We start from the raw sequence: 19,729 nt of genomic DNA on the forward strand, positions 1-19,729 counted from the left end.
CCGCAAGCGGGGGTTGGCCTTTTTCGGGAACCGTGGTTGTTGTTGTTTTTCGGTCCCCTTTTTGAAGCAATGTTTTACGGCCGGATGCCCTTCCTGACGCCAACCCTTTTTGCCGCCTTTAACGACAAACAGGGAATTACCAGTGAACTGGTCCTCAATTTGGACCAGAATTTGAACTCAAATTTGGAATTTGGTAAGTAGGAAGGTAAACATGAGTTATTAAAAACAAGTTATTTTGGTGAGGATGTTGTGACAGAGAGAAAACGGGAGATGCCGGAGGTACTGGTGGAGTGTAAGATGGCATTCTGAAAACATGGATTGAAGATAAGTATGGAGAACAACAACACAACAACATGCATTTTAAAGGCCATTTTCCCTACGAGAGCAGGGGTTAGCCTTGCGGTCCCCATGACAATCTTCTCCATTTTGCCCTATTTTCTGCATCTCTCCTTGTTAACCCCCTTGCCCACATTTCTTCTTCCACCATCTTTAGCCAAGTCTTTCTCGGTCTTCCCCGTCCTCTCCTTCCTTCTACATTCATTTCCATCACTTCTCAACCAGTCACTTTCATGACCTTCCTCAACACATGACCAAACCATCTCAACCTGCTTCTCTTCACAGCATCAATCACAGGCTCTATTCCCATCATCTTTCACAATTCATCATTTGTCTTCCTCTCTCTCAACGATACTCCGCACATCTACCGAACCATTCGCATTTCCACCCTTTCCAGCCTTCGTTGCTGCTCTACGTTCATTACCCATGTCTCGCTCCCAGAAATCATAACACTTCTCACACATGCAGCATACACCTTTCCTTTCAGCTTCAACGACACTCCCCTCCTCGTCAACACGTCACTCAGTTCCAGAAACTTCTTCCATGCACATCTCACTCCAGCAACCGTTGCCGAGTCTGATCCACCTTCTCCATTCAGCATGTCTCCGAGGTAGCAAAATGTTTTCACACCTTCCAGCTTCACGCCGTCTCCAAGATCCAACTCAACATTTCCTCCATCTGCAGCTCCCTCTGTGCACACCTTACATTTGAATGTAACTGCCACACTGGTTAATGACCCTCTCAGACCACTACATTTTTGATGAACCCACTCAGCGCACATTGTACATTGAATGGAGTTCACTCCAACACCCTTCCTACACACAGCACAGGGCCACTTCCCAGTTCTTTCCACCTCACCACATGCTTTATCACTTGCCATCACCTTCATCTTTCCGATATTCACCTTCAGACCTTTTGTCTCCATACATTCCTTCTAGTCTAGTAGGAAGACTAGGTCCCCCTGCACCCCCCGGAGATATACTTCTAATCAGTGTTTCTAGATTGGAAACAATGTGTAGAAAATGACTAGCTATGGCCCCAAGCTGAAACAATGTCCCACATACCATTTTTATGCAAATTACTGCTGCCATTATCAAAAAAAGACTAGGTCCCCCTGCACCCCCCCGGAGATATACTTCTAACCAGTGTTTCTAGATTGGAAAAAATGTGTAGAAAATGACTAGCTATGGCCCCAAGCTGAAACAATGTCCCACATACCATTTTTATGCAAATTACTGCTGCCATTATCAAAAAAACGATTTTTGACATATCTCAGCCAATATTGCAGATAATTGAAAAATGAAGGTGTCTAGACCCATGTTTTGAAGGGCATAGATCATGATAGAACTATTCATAACATGATTACATGTGTCTATGGTATACTAGTATGCTAATTAGTGCTTTATTTACAAAATAATCACAGTTTTACGAAATAATAGACTCATATTAAGGTCCGTCTACACAGACGTTAACACAAAGTTTTATTTTTCTAAATACCCTGTGAAATTCACCGAATGCCCTGTGAAACCTGGGATTCTTCTCCAGCTTTTTCAAGGGCCCGACTTTTCCCTTCCCTTTGAAGGCACTGGTGCAGTCTTCTCCGCTGAACACATAGTACCCCAGGAGAGTGGCACAGTAGTCCTCTCCCAGGGATTCTGCCAGCTCAGAGACGTTGACAAGTTGGCGATGCTTCCCTGACCCTGTATCCAGGTACACCGTCAGCTTGATGTTGTGGGCATGGTGGAGCAGGATCAGGAGGATGTCTGTGTCCGGTGTTCTGACTACAGCGTTCTTGTATCCGATGGTAGCAGCATGATGGAGGTACAGAACCACCCTGGTATCAGTCTCTTCCTGGTTGCTGTAGATCGTGGGGAGTTCACGTACCTCGACCTGAAACACAAAAAGGCACCGCATTTCAATCACCAGTCACTGCCAGTTTCAGTATATCTCCGGGGGGTGCAGGGGGACCTAGTCTTTTTTTGATAATGGCAGCAGTAATTTGCATAAAAATGGTATGTGGGACATTTTTTCAGCTTGGGGCCATAGCTAGTCATTTTCTACACATTTTTTCCAATCTATAAACACTGATTAGAAGTATATCTCCGGGGGGTGCAGGGGGACCTAGTCTTTTTTTGATAATGGCAGCAGTAATTTGCATAAAAATGGTATGTGGGACATTTTATCAGCTTGGGGCCATAGCTAGTCATTTTCTACACATTTTTTCCAATCTAGAAACACTGATTAGAAGTATATCTCCGGGGGGTGCAGGGGGACCTAGTCTTTTTTTGATAATGGCAGCAGTAATTTGCATAAAAATGGTATGTGGGACATTATTTCAGCTTGGGGCCATAGCTAGTCATTTTCTACACATTTTTTCCAATCTAGAAACACTGATTAGAAGTATATCTCCGGGGGGTGCAGGGGGACCTAGTCTTCCTACTAGACTATTCCACTTGTTCATCTTTTCCTTCAGTCCATCCATACTTTCCGCAATCAACACCAGATCATCTGCATACAACAACTCCCACGGTAAACCCTCCTTTACGTTCTGAGCCAGCACCTCCATCACAGCTACAAATAGTAGTGGACTTAGTACCGACCCCTGATGCACTCCCACCTTCACCTCAAACTCACCACTGTTCCCGTCCTTCGTCCTTACAGCTGTGCGCGCTCTTTTGTACATTGCCATCACTACTCTGATCAACCATTCCTCCACTCCTAACTTCCTCAATGCCCATGTCAATACTTTGCGTGGAACCCTATTGAATGCTTTCTCCAGATCAACAAACCCAAGAAACAACTTCTTCCTCTTCTCCATGTACTTCTCCTGCAACTGCCTCACAATGAAAAGCGCATCTGTCGTTCCTCTTCCTGGCATAAATCCAAACTGCATTTCGTCGATCTTCACTTTCTTCCTTATCCTCGTCTCCAACACCCTTTCCAATACCTTCATTCCATGCTCCAATAACTTTATCGCTCGGTACGAGCCACACTCCAGAGGGTCACCTTTCCCCTTGTATAGAGGGACGAGGGTACTCAGTTCCCAACCCACTGGAATGCGGCCTTCTTTCACCACCAGATTACAGATCTCTGTCATTCTCTTCACACCCCAACTTCCTGCTGCCTTCAACATATCTCCCACAACTCCTGTCGGCCCTCCCGCTTTTCTACCCTTCATTGCTTTTATCGCTTCCTCAACTTCCTTCTCAGTTATCTTCTCTGCCGGTCCTAAAACTGGGTTACTCTCTATGTTGCCATCCCATTCATTCTCTGTATTCAACAGCATTTCCATATATCTTTTCCATCTTCCTTTAATTCCATCTGGGTCGACAACGATTTGTCCCACTTCATCCTTCAAGCAACTCACCCCCAACACATCACACCTCTCTTTCGCTATCTGCTTTGCAATCCTGAATACTGCTTTCTGACCCTCTTCCGAATCCAAGCGTTCTCCGAACATTTTCCTACATGCCTTCTGCACCTTTCTATCTACGTATGGAGTATGATAAGTATGAGAGAAGATAAGTATGGAGAAGATGCATGTAATGTGGGTCAGGCAACAGAGAAAGAAAATTAATATCTGGTTAGAGGAAAAGGAGGTCAGACAGGGAAATAGTTTAGAGTATCTGGAGAGAGCAGTGACTGGGGATGGTACTTTGAAGGCAGAGGTACAGAGGAGGATACAGATGGGTGTGAATGCATGGAGGGAATAATGGAAGACAGAAATATATCAAGGAGATTGGAAGGGAAAATTATTGTCTTGTGTAACACCGGCATACCTTTATGGACTGGAGATGGTGGCACTGAAAGAAAGACAATAATATAGGCTGCAGAGGCTGTAGGCCTGCAGCAATAACTAGGTCAGGAGGATTGTGGGAGTGAGGAGGGTAGATAGAATGTGGATGCTGGCTGATGTGGGCTGGACACTTGGTGCAGATTTGGGAAGATAGAATGGCAAAGCGAGCGTATAGTTTGATGGAGCAAGGTAGGACGAAAAGAGGTAGACCACGGCTGAAATGGGAAGATTGTGTAATAAAGGGATATCAATATGGTGAGAGTGGTTGAAGAGTGGAGAGAGTTTGGTTGGGGACAGGAAAGTAGAGGAGTATCATATTCAAAGCAGGCCTGAAGCTTGTAATCATTTGGCCTCTCCTTATGAAGGGAAGAGAGGAAGAAGATGTCGGTAGATTTCTAGTCTGTGGTTAGTTTGTCACATTCGCTTTGTGAAGCGAATAAGATGGTTTACAATAAGACGAAAGATATTCAATTATAGATAAACAGTTCTATGTGTGCATTTAGAGGAATCGTATTAAAATACAGAATCGTATTATAATACAGCGTGTCTGTTTGTCTGTCTGACTACTTCTAAACTGTAAAACGGCTTGGCTGATCGCCGCCAAATTGTGCAAATGTGCTAGGGGTACCCAGGGTCGGTTGACGACTTGCGATTTTCACCGATGCACGCTATTTACTGACCCCTGTCGGAGGTTTGGAATAAAATATTGGATTGTGTATCAATAGGACTGAGTGAATGGATGAAAGAACAAATTGATTTTCGGACAAAACACCAAACACAAAAAAAAAATTGAATTGAGTTGGAGAAACAATACAAATGAATGTCAAACCCAGGATCTTCAGTACCTGGCTGTTGCACCCTTATACATTACCCACTTCCTTAGCCTCGCCTCTTTCATTTCTTGTCCTTTTTGATCTCTCCTTGTGATACTTTTTTTTTTTCCCCATTGCATTATCCAACCTGTAGATGGCAGAACTCAGGATATGCCTGGCTCTCTTTGCTGTGTGTTCCACAAGGAAGACCTCCACTGGTACAGAGGGAAAATTGTGGGATTCAAAATGGATGCCAAAATGGATCAAGACTACTTCTTTGTCTTCTTGCTGGACAGTGGTAATAGCTTCTGGTTTACAAGGTGGGCTCCTCACTCTATCCCAATTTAAAAGCAGTTTCAGATAGGCCCTTCCGATGTAATCATCACACTTGTTTTGATTTAACATGCATCTTTTTTTTTTCCTGATATCTCCTTTTTCTGTTAAAATCAGCATGAATACAACAACCAAACAAGAAAAAGAGCAATCGGAGATTACAAACCCTCGCCAGGATGTATTTTCAGTGGTTTTTAAGGCTTTTGTGTCAAAACAAATATGGCGGCCGAACCACATCACCGATGACGTCATCATTTTTTTTTTCTCCACAAATTTATGCCTACATGACGCTCAAGAAATTTCATCTTGATCAGATGAAGTTTTTGTACTTGTCGAATTATGACGTCATAATGGAGGCAATGACATCATCATTAACATATTTTATTCCCCATGGAGAGGTCTTTACAATGAGCCATGTCTCAATATTTTCATATGCAGCGCTTTCGGAGATAGAGGCGCAACGTTTTTTGTTTTTTCCAAGATGGCGGCCGAACCACGTGACCTATGACATCATCATTTTTTTTTTCTCCGCCAATTTATGCCCACATGACGCTCAAAAAATTTCATCTTGATCGAATGAAGTTTTGTACTTGTCAAATTATGACGTCATAATGGAGGCACCGATGACATCATCATTAACATATTTTATTCCCCATGGAGAGTTCTTTGCAATGAGCTACGTCTCAATTTTTGCTATGTAGCACTTTCGGAGATATAGAGGTGCAACGTTGTTCTGTTTTTCCAAGATGGCGGCCGAACCACTTCACCTATGACGTCATCAATATTTTTTTCCCCTTCACCAATTTATGCCTACATGATGCTGAAATTTCTTCATCTTGATCAGATGAAGTTTTGTAATTGTCGAATTATGACGTCATAATGGAGGCACCTATGACATCATCATTAACATATTTTATTCCCCATGGAGAGTTCTTTACAATGAGCCATTTCTCAATTTTTTCAATTCAGCGCTTTCGGAGATATGGAGGTGCAAAGTTTTTCGTTTTTTTCAAGATGGTGGCCGAACCACGTGACCGATGACATCATAATTATCTTTTAAAAATTCTGCAGGTCGAGTTGCACCTATGGTAAAAATTTCCTGTCGATCGCACAAACGATTGCAGAGAAAATCATATTTATTCTGTGCGGACAAACAGACAAATGGACTCAAATGCAACAAGTCAGGAGACGACGATGGTTCACGAGCGAGCGGTATTCAATGACAAAGGACGGATTTATTATTGAAACAGGCACGGACTGGGGGGTCGGGGGCCCACGTGGCAGGTGTCGGCCCCCGACATGCGGTGTGCATGCCTATTTACAAAGAGCCCCAATGCGCTGCATGTGCAGGCCTTTAAGAGCCAGCTGTACATAATTGTGTGTGGTGCTGGCCTGGAAATGTCAAAACGAAGGTTACTGACCTTGAAATGAGATAGAAAATAATGTATAATCAGTTATGAGGTTAGTTAGCTACACAATACCGAAAATTCGTTTCGATTCCGACAACTTTGTAAATTTGACCTTTGTGACCTTCAAAGGACAAAGGTCGAAGATTCTGAAATTTGTTGGAAACTGCATACATTCGGACTTCCCCTACCGACCAAGCCCGTTTCAAATTATCCCTCTGCCACCCAGAATTAACATTAATAAATATTATTAATGAATTAACATTAATATTAACAGAAATAACATTCACGTCCATACATTATATGTAATCAGTTGATAAAGCATGTTGCGTCGCAAAACAAAGGACAAGACCAGAACTGAAAGACAAAAAGACGCTAGTGCATGCGTATAATTTAATGACTGGTCGAATTTGGTCGCGCACATTGCAACGGATATCCTCTTGATTCTACACGTCACAGCTGGTGAACACACTGTGGTCATTTTTCTCTTGTTTGATTACAAATAAATTACAAATAAATAATATCATCAATATTACAAATAAATGTGAACAAAATAAATGTTTGTATTATTAATGGTGTAAATCATGACAACACAGCGACTCAAATTCAGTCAGTTCATTATCCTTCGGTAAAAGAAGCCTGTGCCTCTGCAACGACGTGTGGTGAAGCGAGCGCAGTGAGCCAATCCACGTTAGTTATCAATATATGCAAGATAAGTAAACCGCTGAGTTCAGGAACTGCGGCCGATGCACGAGTATTATGCGCTGTATAATCCGGACCACACAAACAGGAAGCATGATGTAACTAGAACGGGCACTCGGTAGAGCGCATACCTTCGCCGCAGCTACTGTTCTGTACTTGGCATGGGAGTGTAGGGAACAGAACAGTGAACAGTTTGGTGCTGATTTCATGCAAATCGGATAAGAATTGACCGAGTTATGACAAAAAACGCACATTTTGCAAGGTCGTGACCCCCCTGACCTTTGACCCCCAACCGCTAACAAGGGTAATGTCTTCACTGGGTCATGTCGTATATCACAAGATCGGGCATTGAATTCTGAACATTTTGGCATTAGTTGCATGCCAATTGGATAAAAATTGACCGCGCTATGGTAAAAATACGATTTTGACCTTTTCGTGACCTTGACCTTGACCTTTGACCCGATTGCTCCCAAAATCTAATCAAATGTGTCCCGTATAATAACCAATCATCCCACCAAATTTCATGCAATTCGGTTGAATACTTTTTGAGTTATGCGAATAACATACACACACACACACACACACACACAGACATACAAATAAATACACAGCGATCAAAACATAACCTTCCGCTTTTGCGAAGGTAATTAACCTATCTACTACTACCACTACCACAACCACCATCACTACTTTTTATCAGCCCCACTAATTATTATTCCTACCTCCTTATGGGATTGGTCATGGTAGGTTTTTTCCCCCCACTCATGTCTTTTACAAACTGCAGGCCTTTTGTTTGACTAAAGGTTGCTGGCATTTGAACAGAGTGCCAGCAATAACTTGTCTACTCTTTGCAAAAGATAGCACGAGATATTTACCAACCACTGACTAATGCGAGCAGACAAGATACCCAGCTTAACCTTCAGCATTGGGACGGCACCTTTTATGACGCATCACCTTTCCTGTAAAACCCCAATGTAACCATTTTTAATCGGATTGGGAAGCTCCCTCTGCACCATTCCCACGCATGTCTAATTAACCTTTTGCATTGTGGTAATTATAATAGTTTTCACATTTTAAACAATTTATTGATGTCCAAGAACATAAAATTAAAGATGGTGTCTTCCTAAGTACCACAATGAACATCCCTGTAGGGCTGTTGTCTCAATATCCATGTGCTTTTGAAGCAATTTCGATTTTACAAAACTTGAAACACCCGCTCCCTTCAGGAACAGCTTGGGAGTGTGTGGGGAAAGGAGTGAGGGAGGGAGTGGGGGCGGGGGGGGGGGGCAAATATCGTTTGTGTCGTGGATCGAAATCCTCCCTGTCTTCAACAGGGATGAGTAAACCGCTTGCAATGTGGCACGTTTAATACAAGAAAATACATTTGATAAGCTGAATTATGATTTTAACTGGGAAATAACTTGTTTCAGGCACTTGTTTATATACAGGCAAAAATCGTAACTGTCCCCCTATTTATTAATTTCTTTTATTAGTCCCCTACCGGTGTACACCGGAGGGGACTATAGGTTTGCACGCCGTCCCTCCGTCAGTCTGCCCGTCCGTCAGTCCGTCACGCAAAGAACAGTTTTCCGGACTTTTTTTCTAAACGCTTAATGCTCATGATTTCAAACTTGGCACATGGTTTCCTCATGATAAGTTACAGATCGAGTTCGAACTTCATGACGTTTCGATCATTTTTGACAAAGTTATGGCACTTTGAACTTTGGGAATTCTGATAAATTCTGATGATCCTTAACTCAGTGCCATTTTAAGTTTTAATTTCCTTTAAAAAACAATTTCTCTGCAATAATTAATAGGACCGATTGAGATCAAATTTTCACCGTAGGACCGACTCGGTCTGTAGAATATTTTAATGGTAATTATGACGTCACAGGTCACGTGGTTCGGCCGCCATATTGTTTTTCATGAAAACACGAAAACCCCTTTTTCTCTGCAACGGCTGAACAGATCGAGGTCAAACTTTGCAGCCAGAATCGCATACCCATGACGAACAAAAAAGTCAGCGAGCATGATGTCATGCGTCACATGGTTTCAGAGTTATGACGTTTTTAAGCATGAACCTTTAAAACCGAGCTCCTCCCTCATTTTTGATCCAATCGAGGGGAAACTTCACACATCTGTTCAGCATGCCAGTCTACTAAAATGTCCTTTTGGAATTTGCGTAGGGCACGTGGTTTGGCAGATATCGTTAATTAAACGGGGAAAAAAAAAAAAAAAAGGGATATCTCTTGTTTATTCTCGCATTCTCCTCAAGCCGCACCGCGCACCCTCAGCCTCGTCTCGCGAACGTCAAAAGCGCGACACAGCGCGCGCTTTCGGGGAGGGGCGGAGCCAAGCCGAGCAACACATATATACACATCGATCATTGATCGTGAACCGGAAAATAGAATAAATTACTGATATTTAGCGACTCGAAAGGTTCTTTAGCAACAACTTATTTTCTCGCGTTTCTGCTGACCTGTCTGCAAGGTGTATAAATCGAAGTCCCGAGTGCGAATCACAGGTGAGCCCGTCCTGAGGTAATTCGCGATTGAGAACGATTCAGAACCTGTGGGTGAATAACCATTGGTAATTTCCCCAACAGTTTTCCGGATAATAGATTGCCGGTAGGGGACATGTATTGTAGCGCAATACTCAGAATGCTTGTTTTATTGAGGTTTCATTAAGCACTTCACTGGCTGTTTGACATAAATTCTCACCTTACGTACTTTGCTTTGTGATTGATCGTCTCAGTATTTTGCACATGTGAGTGTTGTGTTCTTGCAGAAACCATTTGAGGGTATTATTACCTATCTTTCATGACATGCCAGGATTTGCTGTGAAATGTTGTTTGCACAATATTCGAGTTGCAAACGCAAACAGGTAAGATGACTCGGACTCTTTTGGACTCCATGTTGTTTTGTTGTATGTATGTTGTGTTGTTTTGCTTTTGTTGCCTCATTCAGTAATGCAAATGTCCAATCAAACGGTCTCATATAGAGCTACGGTCTCATCATACTTATGCAAATACGAGTACGATGTGATTTATTTTGTCAATGGTGAAGAAAAAAATATATTGAACATTGCATCTGTTGAATGCTGTTGAATGCAGAGAATGAATGGGATGGCAACATAGAGAGTAACACAGTTTTAGGACCGGCAGAGAAGATAACTGAGAAGGAAGTTGACGAAGCGATAAAAGCAATGAAGAGTAGAAAAGCGGGAGGGTCGACAGGAGTTGTGGGAGATATGTTGAAGGCAGCAGGAAGTTGGGGTGTGAAGAGAATGACAGAGATCTGTAATCTGGTGGTGAAAGAAGGCCGCATTCCAGTGGATTTGGAACTGAGTACCCTCATCCCTCTATACAAGGTGAAAGGTGACCCTCTGGACTGTGGCTCGTATCGAGCGACAAAGTTATTGGAGCATGGAATGAAGGTATTGGAAAGGGTGTTGGAGATGAGGATAAGTAAGAATGTGAAGATCGACGAAATTCAGTTTGGATTTATGCCAGGAAGAGGAACAACAGACGTGATTTTATTGTAAGGCAGTTGCAGGAGAAGTACATGGAGAAGAGGAAGAAGTTTTTTCTTGGGTTTGTTGATCTGGAGAAAGCGTTCGATCGGGTTCCACATGAAGTAGGGACATGGGCATTGAGGAAGTTAGGAGTGGAGGAATGGTTGATCAGAGTAGTGATGGCAATGTACGAAAGAGCGCGCACAGCTGTAAGGACTAAGGACCGGAACAGTGGTGAGTTTGAGGTGAAGGTGGGAGCGCATCAGGGGTCGGTACTAAGTCCACTACTATTTGTAGCTGTGATGGAGGTGCTGGCTCGGAACATAAAGGAGGGTTTGCCGTGGGAGTTGTTGTATGCAGATGATCTGGTGTTGATTGCAGAAAGTATGGATGGACTGAAGGAGAAGATGAACAAGTGGAAGGAATGTATGGAGACAAAAGGTCTGAAGGTGAATATCGGAAAGACGAAGGTGATGGCAAGTGGTAAAGCATGTGGTGATGTGGAAAGAACTGGGAAGTGGCCATGTGCTGTGTGCAGGAAGGGTGTCAGAGTGAACTCCATTCAATGTACAATGTGTGCTGAGTGGGTTCATCAAAAATGTAGTGTATTGAGACGGTCATTAACCAGTGTGGCAGCTACATTCAAGTGTAAGGTGTGCACAGAGGAAGCTGCAGATGGAGGAAATGTTGAGTTGGATCTTGGAGACGGCGTGAAGCTGGAAGGTGTGAAAACATTTTGCTACCTAGGAGACATGCTGAATGGAGAAGGTGGATCAGTCTCGGCAACGGTTGCTAGAGTGAGATGTGCATGGAAGAAGTTTCGGGAACTGAGTGGCCTGCTAACGAGGAGGGGAGTGTCGTTGAAGCTGAAGGGAAAGAAAGGTGTATGCTGCATGTGTGATAAGTGTTATGATTTATGGGAGCGAGACATGGGTAATGAACGTAGAGCAGCAACGAAGGCTGGAAAGGGTGGAAATGCGAATGGTTCGGTGGATGTGTGGAGTATCGTTGAGAGAGAGAGAGGAAGACAAATGATGAATTGTGAAAGATGATGGGAATAGAGCTTGTGATGGATGCCGTGAAGAGAAACAGGTTGAGATGGTTTGGGCATTTGTTGAGGGAGGATGAAAGTGACTGGTTGAGAAGTGATGGAAATGAATGTGGAAGGAAGTAGAGGACGGGGAAGACCGAGAAAGACTTGGCTGAAGATGGTGGAAGAAGAAATCCGGGCAAGGGCGTTAACAAGGGGAGATGCAGAAAATAGGACAAAATGGAGAAGATTGTCATGGGGACCACAAGGCTAACCCCCGCTCTAGCAGGGAAAATGGCTTTAAAATGCCTGTTGTTGTTGTTGTATTGCAACATGATTATGATAGCAACAACTACCTTTGTTTTAATTTCTCAAAACCCTCTTGTAGCCGTTGGGGTGTGTGGGATCACGAAGCAGTGCACCATTTTACCAAGCTTACTGGTTTCTCTGCAGTCTTCCTGGGTGAAGTTCTCAACATCAAGTCAGTATATCGTGATCATGTTTGCTTTCAGTAACTCCTATATTGGTTTCATGAGGTAAAGAAATTCATCTTTAAAGAATATTCATTTGAAGCGAAAACATTTCTTTCATATATATTTATTTTGTAATATTGATGATATTTATTTGTAATCTAAAAGTACTAAATGGTTAAGGGTGCAAGCTGTCTCATCTGTCTGAAAGGTGTAACGGGTCTAAATGGTGTTAAAGGTCTTTTGGGTCTGAATCGATTTAAGTGGTGTGAAGGTATATATTTTCTCGGAATCCAAAGGGTATAAAAGGTATGAAGGGTGAAGGGGTCTAAAGTGTTGACAGGGTCTTAGAGGAAAAAGGGGGCTTAAGGGTCTTGTGGGGGGGGGGGGGGTGTCTTGAGAGTCTTGGAGTCTTATTTGTCGATAGTGCATTTGATGTCTAAAGGGTTTGATATGTTGTCAGGATTCTGCAGATTTTTGGGCTTTTTGAGGGTCTTAGGAGTTTTACATGTATTTGGGGTCTCATGGGTCATCTTCAGGGTCTTTGGGATCTTATGAGTCTTCAGGGTTTTATGGGTCTTTAAGTGTACTTTGGGGTATTAAAGGCTCTTCAGAGTCTTAAAAGGTATTACAGGTCTTTGGGGTCTTAAATTATATTCGGGGTTTTTGCGGTGTTGGTGTATTTGGGGTCTTGAGGGTCATGGGGGTCTTAAAGGGTATTCAGAGGTTTAAGGGGTCTCAGAAGTCTAATGGGCCAAAAGGTACATTCCAATAGTGCATAATTAATAGATGTATGTGTAGTCAGGGTGCAACTGATGTTCATAACAGTACGTATTTAACAGAAATGAATGTAGTCACACAGCTTCACGGACAGCGTCTACACCTCACCGTGTTTTTCATATGTATACACCACTGTTAAAAAGTTTAAAGACACAACTACATTTTTCCAGTTTTTATTGAAAGTTAAGCAATTCAAGTCCAGTGAATAACCTGAAATGGTGCAAAGGTAAGCAGTAAACTGCTCGAGGTTAAAAAAAAAGTTTAGGTTAGCAAAAACGGGAAAATAATGTAAATTGCAGTTATATTGTAAAAAAAAAAAGGCCTTCTGCAGGGAACAAGTAATGGGTTAAGAACTTACAGCTGTTCTGCAGCAATGTAAGTAAATTAAGCCTTGAAGTTGATGCAAACAATTCCTGCAGGTGTCCCAACCTCTGCTGATTACTTGATTAAAAACCCCCTGTCTGTATAAAAGCAGTATTGGAACAGACTGTTATTACACCCTCTGAAGCATTATTTGGACAATATTGCACTGCAGGAAGTACTATATTGCTGTCATAATGGCGAGAAAAAGGCAATTAACAAAGGAAGACAGACAGACCATTATAACCCTTAAAAGTGTAGGTCTTTCCTTTGGAGAAATTGCAAAGAAAGCCAAGGTGTCAGTGAGTACAGTTTCCTACACCATCAAAAGGCACTTGGAAACTGGAGGAAACTCTGACAGGATGAGGTCTGGCAGACCCAAAGCCACAACAGAAGCAGAAGACAAGTTTCTGAGAGTCAACACTTGCGTGATAGGTGGCTCACAGGACAACAGCTTCAAGCACAGCTTAACACTGGTCGAAGTAAGCAAGTCTCAGTTTCAACTGTGAAGAGAAGACTTCGAGCTGCAGGTTTTATAGGTCAAGTGGCAGTAAGAAAGCCATTGCTAAGATGGCAAAATAAGAAAAAGAGGCTTGCCTGGGCCATGAAGCACCGCCAGTGGACCACTGAAGACTGGAAGAAGGCCTTCTGGACCGATGAATCAAAATTTGAAATCTTTGGTTCATCGGGCAGGGTTTTTGTACTCAGTCAAGTAGGCAAAAGGATGGTTCCTCAGTGTGTGACACCAAATGTCAAACATGGAGGAGGAAGCGTGACGGTCTGGGGCTCTTTTGCTGGATCCAGAGTCGGCGACTTGCACAGTTTGACTGGCACCCTGAACCCTGATTGGCACCCTGAACCAAAAGGGCTACCACAGCATTTTGCAGCGCCATGCAATACCCTGTGGTGTACGCCTAGTTGGTCAGGGGTTCATCCTACAGCAAGATGATGACCCTAAACACACCTCCAGGCTATGTCAAAACTACCTTCGAGGAAAAGAACAAGGCGATAGGCTTCAAATCATGGAATGGCCAGCACAGTCTCCAGACTTAAACCCCATCGAGCTGGTTTGGGTTGAACTGGACAGAAGGGTGAAAGCAAAGCAACCTACAAGTGCAACACATTTGTGGGAAATTCTGCAACAGTGTTGGGAAGAACTTCCCGAACAATATTTGAATTCCATTGCAGAAAGAATGCCAAGAGTGTGTTCGGCAGTTATATCTGCAAAATGTGGCTACTTTGCTGAGTCAAAAATTTAAATTAAATTTTGTCAAACAAAATGATTCTATGATTTCTTTTTCATCTCCAATTGTTTATTTGTTCTATGCCTAATTTCAGAGTACATTGAGACATTAAACTGCGTAGATTTCAATAAAAACTGGAAAAAATTGAGGTGTTCTAAAACTTTTGACCGGTCGTCAAACTATATATATATCAAACGTCAAACACACACTCATATATATATATATATATACACACACACACACACACACACACACACACACACACACACACACACACACACACACACACACACACACACACACACACACACACACACACAAGTAGGTATACAGTAATGCTGCAAAAGTAGGTACAGTCATCCCTCGCTATATCGCGGTTCACTTTTCGCGGATTCGGTACATCGCGGTTTTTTCTCGCTAGTATATGTAAAATTATATCGCGGATTTTTCGCTATATCGCGGGATTTTGCGGTATAAATGTATTTTTATATACTATTATTTTAAATATTTTTGTGGTAAAATAAGCATTTTCTAGCCTAAAAAATTAAAAAACGTAAAGAAATAAGAAAAATACAGTATTTAAAACATATTACAAGAAATAAAATACTGTACATAGTGTACAGTAGAAGGGTAGACAAAGAGTCGTGCGTATGGAAAACGCCAGTACATTCATCATCGTCATCACCTTCATCGTCATCAGTACTGCACAGCTAATTCATCATCATCTTCATCACGCAAGTTGTAGTATTGAAGAGCCGGGGCTCTTGCTTGATACGGACGAAATGACGGGCAAGACACAAACTCGTCCGAGAAGATATTTATTCTCAAAACCAACTCGGGAACACTGAAAAGCCCATTTATCGGGCTGCATTATAAAGCACAACCAGAAACCGAAAGCCGCGTGGCGTGCTTCGGTGAATCGGTGGTCACGTGATCAACAGGTGTAGCTGATTATACCCGCAAAGCGCGGCACGCTTTAGCGGTCACGTGACCAGCCACTCTCGCGCCGGGAATCCCCGCCGGTGACGTCACCGGCTGGAGCAAGGAGATTCTGATGCTGGTCTTGCTTGGGGAACCCATGGGTAGCTACAGTATCTTCAATGGTGAGTACCCATTAGAATTTTATATGTTGTTAAAATTACGTATGTTTAAGAGTGTAAAAAGTGTTTAAGAGTATAGGAAGTGTTTATAAGAGTATGGGAAAGGTTAATAAGAGTGTGGGGAGTTCATAATGCTTTAAAATATATATTAAAAAAAAAAAAAAAATGGTCGCTACTTCGCGGATTTTCGTTTATCGCGGGGGGTTCTGGAACGTAACCCCCGCGATAAACGAGGGTTCACTGTATACAGTAATGCTGCAAAAATAGGTATACAGTAATGCTTCAAAAAGTAGTAATGCTGCAAAAGTAGGGGGCTGAAAAAGTAGGTATACAGTAATGAAAAACAAAACGTGCGCACAAAACGTATTTTATTGATTATACAAGCATATCAATAATAACATATCAATAATAAACATATCAATAATAAACATATGAATCCCTCAAATGTTCAAACTGTTTGCCCCCGGCATTCACACACTCCACTAGTCGAGTGTGGACACCCATGCACACTCTGGCACAAAGGTCTTTATCAGCATCAATTTCCTGGCAAGCCTCCCGTATGAACTGAATCATGGCATCAACAGAACGTGGCTTGCGTGCGAAAACCCTGTCTTTTACACATCCCCAGAAAAAGAAGTCCATTGGGGTGAGATCCGGCGAACGTGGTGGCCAGTCAATGGCTCCCCGACGTCCAATCCACCTGTTGGGAAATTTTTTGTCAATTAGCGCATGCACAGTGAGTGCGAAGTGCGGTGGCGCCCCATCCTGCTGAAAGTAGAAGTCGTCCTGCCGCTGTTGTTCGCGTACCTGTGGTATGATTGTATCCGTCAGCATGTTCAGATACACGTGTTGATCGACAGTCCTGTGCAGAATGATAGGTCCAACGACACCTTTGCAGGACAGGCCAGCCCACACTGTCACCCCAGGTTGATTGAGCTGTTGCTCAATCGTGACTTTAGGGTTTTCAGTTGCGTAGTACAAACAATTGTGCCGATTAACGGCACCCGATAGCTTAAAGTTTGCTTCATCGGACCACACGATTTTGCGCAGAATGCTGTCACTCTCGTTCCTCGTTCAGGATGGCTTCGCAAAATTGTAAACGCCGATCCGAGTCATCCTCTAATAAACCATGAATCAATTGTGGCACGTACATTTTCAGTCCTGCACGGTGCATCAAAGGACCCAACGATCTGCGTTCAATACCCAATTCAGATGACGCCCTGTTTTTCGATTTCTGAGGGCTCTGGGTAAATGCCAGGGCGACTTGCATTGCATTCTCTGGCGTTGTCACGGTGACTGGTCGACCACTCTTCGGCGAGTTGTGGATAGACCCCGTCCTCTCAAATTTGTCACGTATCTGGTAAATTGTGAGCCTCGTTGGTGGAGGCGATGCAAATGTTTCTCGCCACTGCTCTCGCACACGTTCACTATTCTCTGTCTTCCAGTACCGTTTCAAAATCCATTTGCGCTCCTTGTCCGTTGAATTACCAGCCATCGTTAAATTTCCACTTCACCTGCAAATAATAGATGTATTATAGAAAAAATTACGAAAATAAAAATATAAAAAATGGTAATAATGATTTTAATGAATTAAATGAATTCTAGTATTAAATGAATCCTAGCACCACTATTATAATACTGGTAATACTGGTATAATCCTTACTGTATACCTACTTTTGCAGCCCCCTGTATATATATATATATATATATATATATATATATATATATATATATATATATATATATATATATATTCATCCCTCGCTATATCGCGCTTCACTTTTCGCGGCTTCGGTACATCGCGGGTTTTTCTCTCTCGTATATGTAAAATTATATATCTGATTTTTCATTATATCGCGGGATTCTGCGGCCTTCAGGTATTTTTATTTTTTTAGATTTTAATTATTTTTGCGGTAAAATAAGCATTTTCTAGCGCTCTTTATACTTTATACGCGAAACACCCTGCAGCACCTGGTCGAGGCTATGGACTCGGACGAAAACTTCTCGCTGAAGGTGTACTGGCGTGAGTACACCATTGCAAGGTGTCTGCAAAATATTCAGATGGCCATAAAGGAGATGAAGACAGAAACTTTGAATGCCTGCTGGAAAAAATTGTGGCCAGAAGTAGTCCACGATTACGTGTACAAGGGTTTCTCTGCTGACGAAGTCCACCACTCTGCAGTAGATAAGGCAGTGAAGCTGGCAAAATTACTAGGAGGAGATGGCTTCAACGATATGACTCCCGATGATGTTGAGGAGCTGCTCGAGACCCACTCAGATCCGTTAACGGACGAAGACCTGGCGGAGTTGACGAAGTCAGCAAGTGAGGAAGAAGAAGAGGAAGAAGAGGGTCCTGGGGATGAAGAAGAAGAAGGCCTATCACTGGAATGCCTCACAACCCTAGTGAGAATGGCAAAATAACTTAAGGAAAGGGCTGAAGAATGGGACCCCCAGATGATTCGTTCGTTGAAGTTCAGAAATGTAATCGACGGAGGCATTGAAGTCTATAAAAACATCCTCGCCCAGAGGAAAAGGCAGCGCCAGCAACTGCCCATCACTATGTTCCTCACCCGAAAAAAGAAAGAAGACACGCCTACGTCTTCAGCACGAAAAGAAGTTCCGGACGACGACGAAGATACTGCACCACCTGACGAGGCGCCTGCTGAAGTGGCGCCTTCAGAAGAGCTGTAATGCTCTTCTTTGCTGTGCAGTACAGTAAAAACTATTATTGATATACTTACCCAGTATCTATTACAGTATTTTCAAATATACTGTACAGCTATATATACACGTACAAATATTTTTCTAATACGTAAGGATAGCTCTCAAAAGTGTGTTTAAGAGTGGAGAAAGGGTTTATAAGAGCGTGGGAAAGGTTTATAAGAGTATGGGAAGGGTTTTTAAAGGCTTAAAATATATAAAAATAATAAAATTAATGTATGGTTTCTACTTCGCGGATTTTCACCTATCACGGGGGGTTCTGGAACGTAACCCCCGCGATAAACGAGGGATGACTATATATGTATATATATATATATATATATATATATATATATATATATATATATATATATATATATATATATATATATATTGTTGCGGATCTCACCGTCGGCCCCTTTTCCCCTTACCAAGGGGGGATTAATCCCCTTGTCTGCGACTGACCGACGTGAGTCCTGAAGCTGCCCAGCTCCCTCCAGAGAGGCAGGTGAGCAACCTCGTTCGAGACCGCGGACAAAATGTTATTTGCCGAGCGGATTAGCAGCCGCGGCTCGAACCATTAACATAAACTAGACCCGATTCTTATTCTTTGGCCAAATCGTGCCACAGGTATTCAATGGGGAAATCACAGACGATCGGATGAGGAAGAAGAAGAAGACAAAAGTAGGAAATAACAGGGATTTATTACTAATATTTACAAGACCAAAGAAACCAAGGAAGAAGGAAAAATACAAAAATAATTTACAGAAGAGGAAGGAGACACAGTGCAATACTAGCTTGCCGATACAGTCTTACTTATTCCCAGGGACAACATAAACGACAGACGACAATCAGACTTACACGAGGAATGAAGCAGAAATGAATGGCAGGAGGTGGATGGCTGGACGGACGAGAAGGTGGGATCACAGGGCGGGAAGGATGCGGGCCCGGTTGGTGTGATGGCGCGGCTTGAGGTGAGCAGCCGCCGACGCTCCTCAATCGGTTTCGCACGGCGGCGTTCCTTCGTAGCCGCGGCCGAAACCGCTGTCAAAGCTCAAAGCTGCGGTGGTCAAAGCTGCGGTGGATTCAAAGCTGCGGTGGACTCAAAGCTCATCGGAGGTCCCTCGCTCATGTGTGGTTCATCTGC

General features: G+C 42.8%; 1 protein-coding gene across 1 annotated transcript in view; it reads left to right on the forward strand.

Annotated features, from left to right (window-relative positions):
* Window positions 1-19,729, forward strand: part of LOC137431839 (uncharacterized) — a 327,221-nt gene that overhangs the window by 218,804 nt on the left and 88,688 nt on the right. Inside the window, exons 15-17 of the mRNA XM_078782560.1 lie at window positions 5,099-5,264; window positions 10,173-10,268; window positions 12,317-12,409. Coding sequence (XP_078638686.1) covers window positions 5,099-5,264; window positions 10,173-10,268; window positions 12,317-12,409 — 355 coding nt within the window. The remainder of the gene's footprint in view (window positions 1-5,098; window positions 5,265-10,172; window positions 10,269-12,316; window positions 12,410-19,729) is intronic.

Source organism: Myxine glutinosa, chromosome 7 (genome assembly GCF_964187855.1).
Source record: "Myxine glutinosa chromosome 7, kmMyxGlut1.1, whole genome shotgun sequence".
In the NCBI taxonomy this organism is placed as follows: domain Eukaryota; kingdom Metazoa; phylum Chordata; class Myxini; order Myxiniformes; family Myxinidae; genus Myxine; species Myxine glutinosa.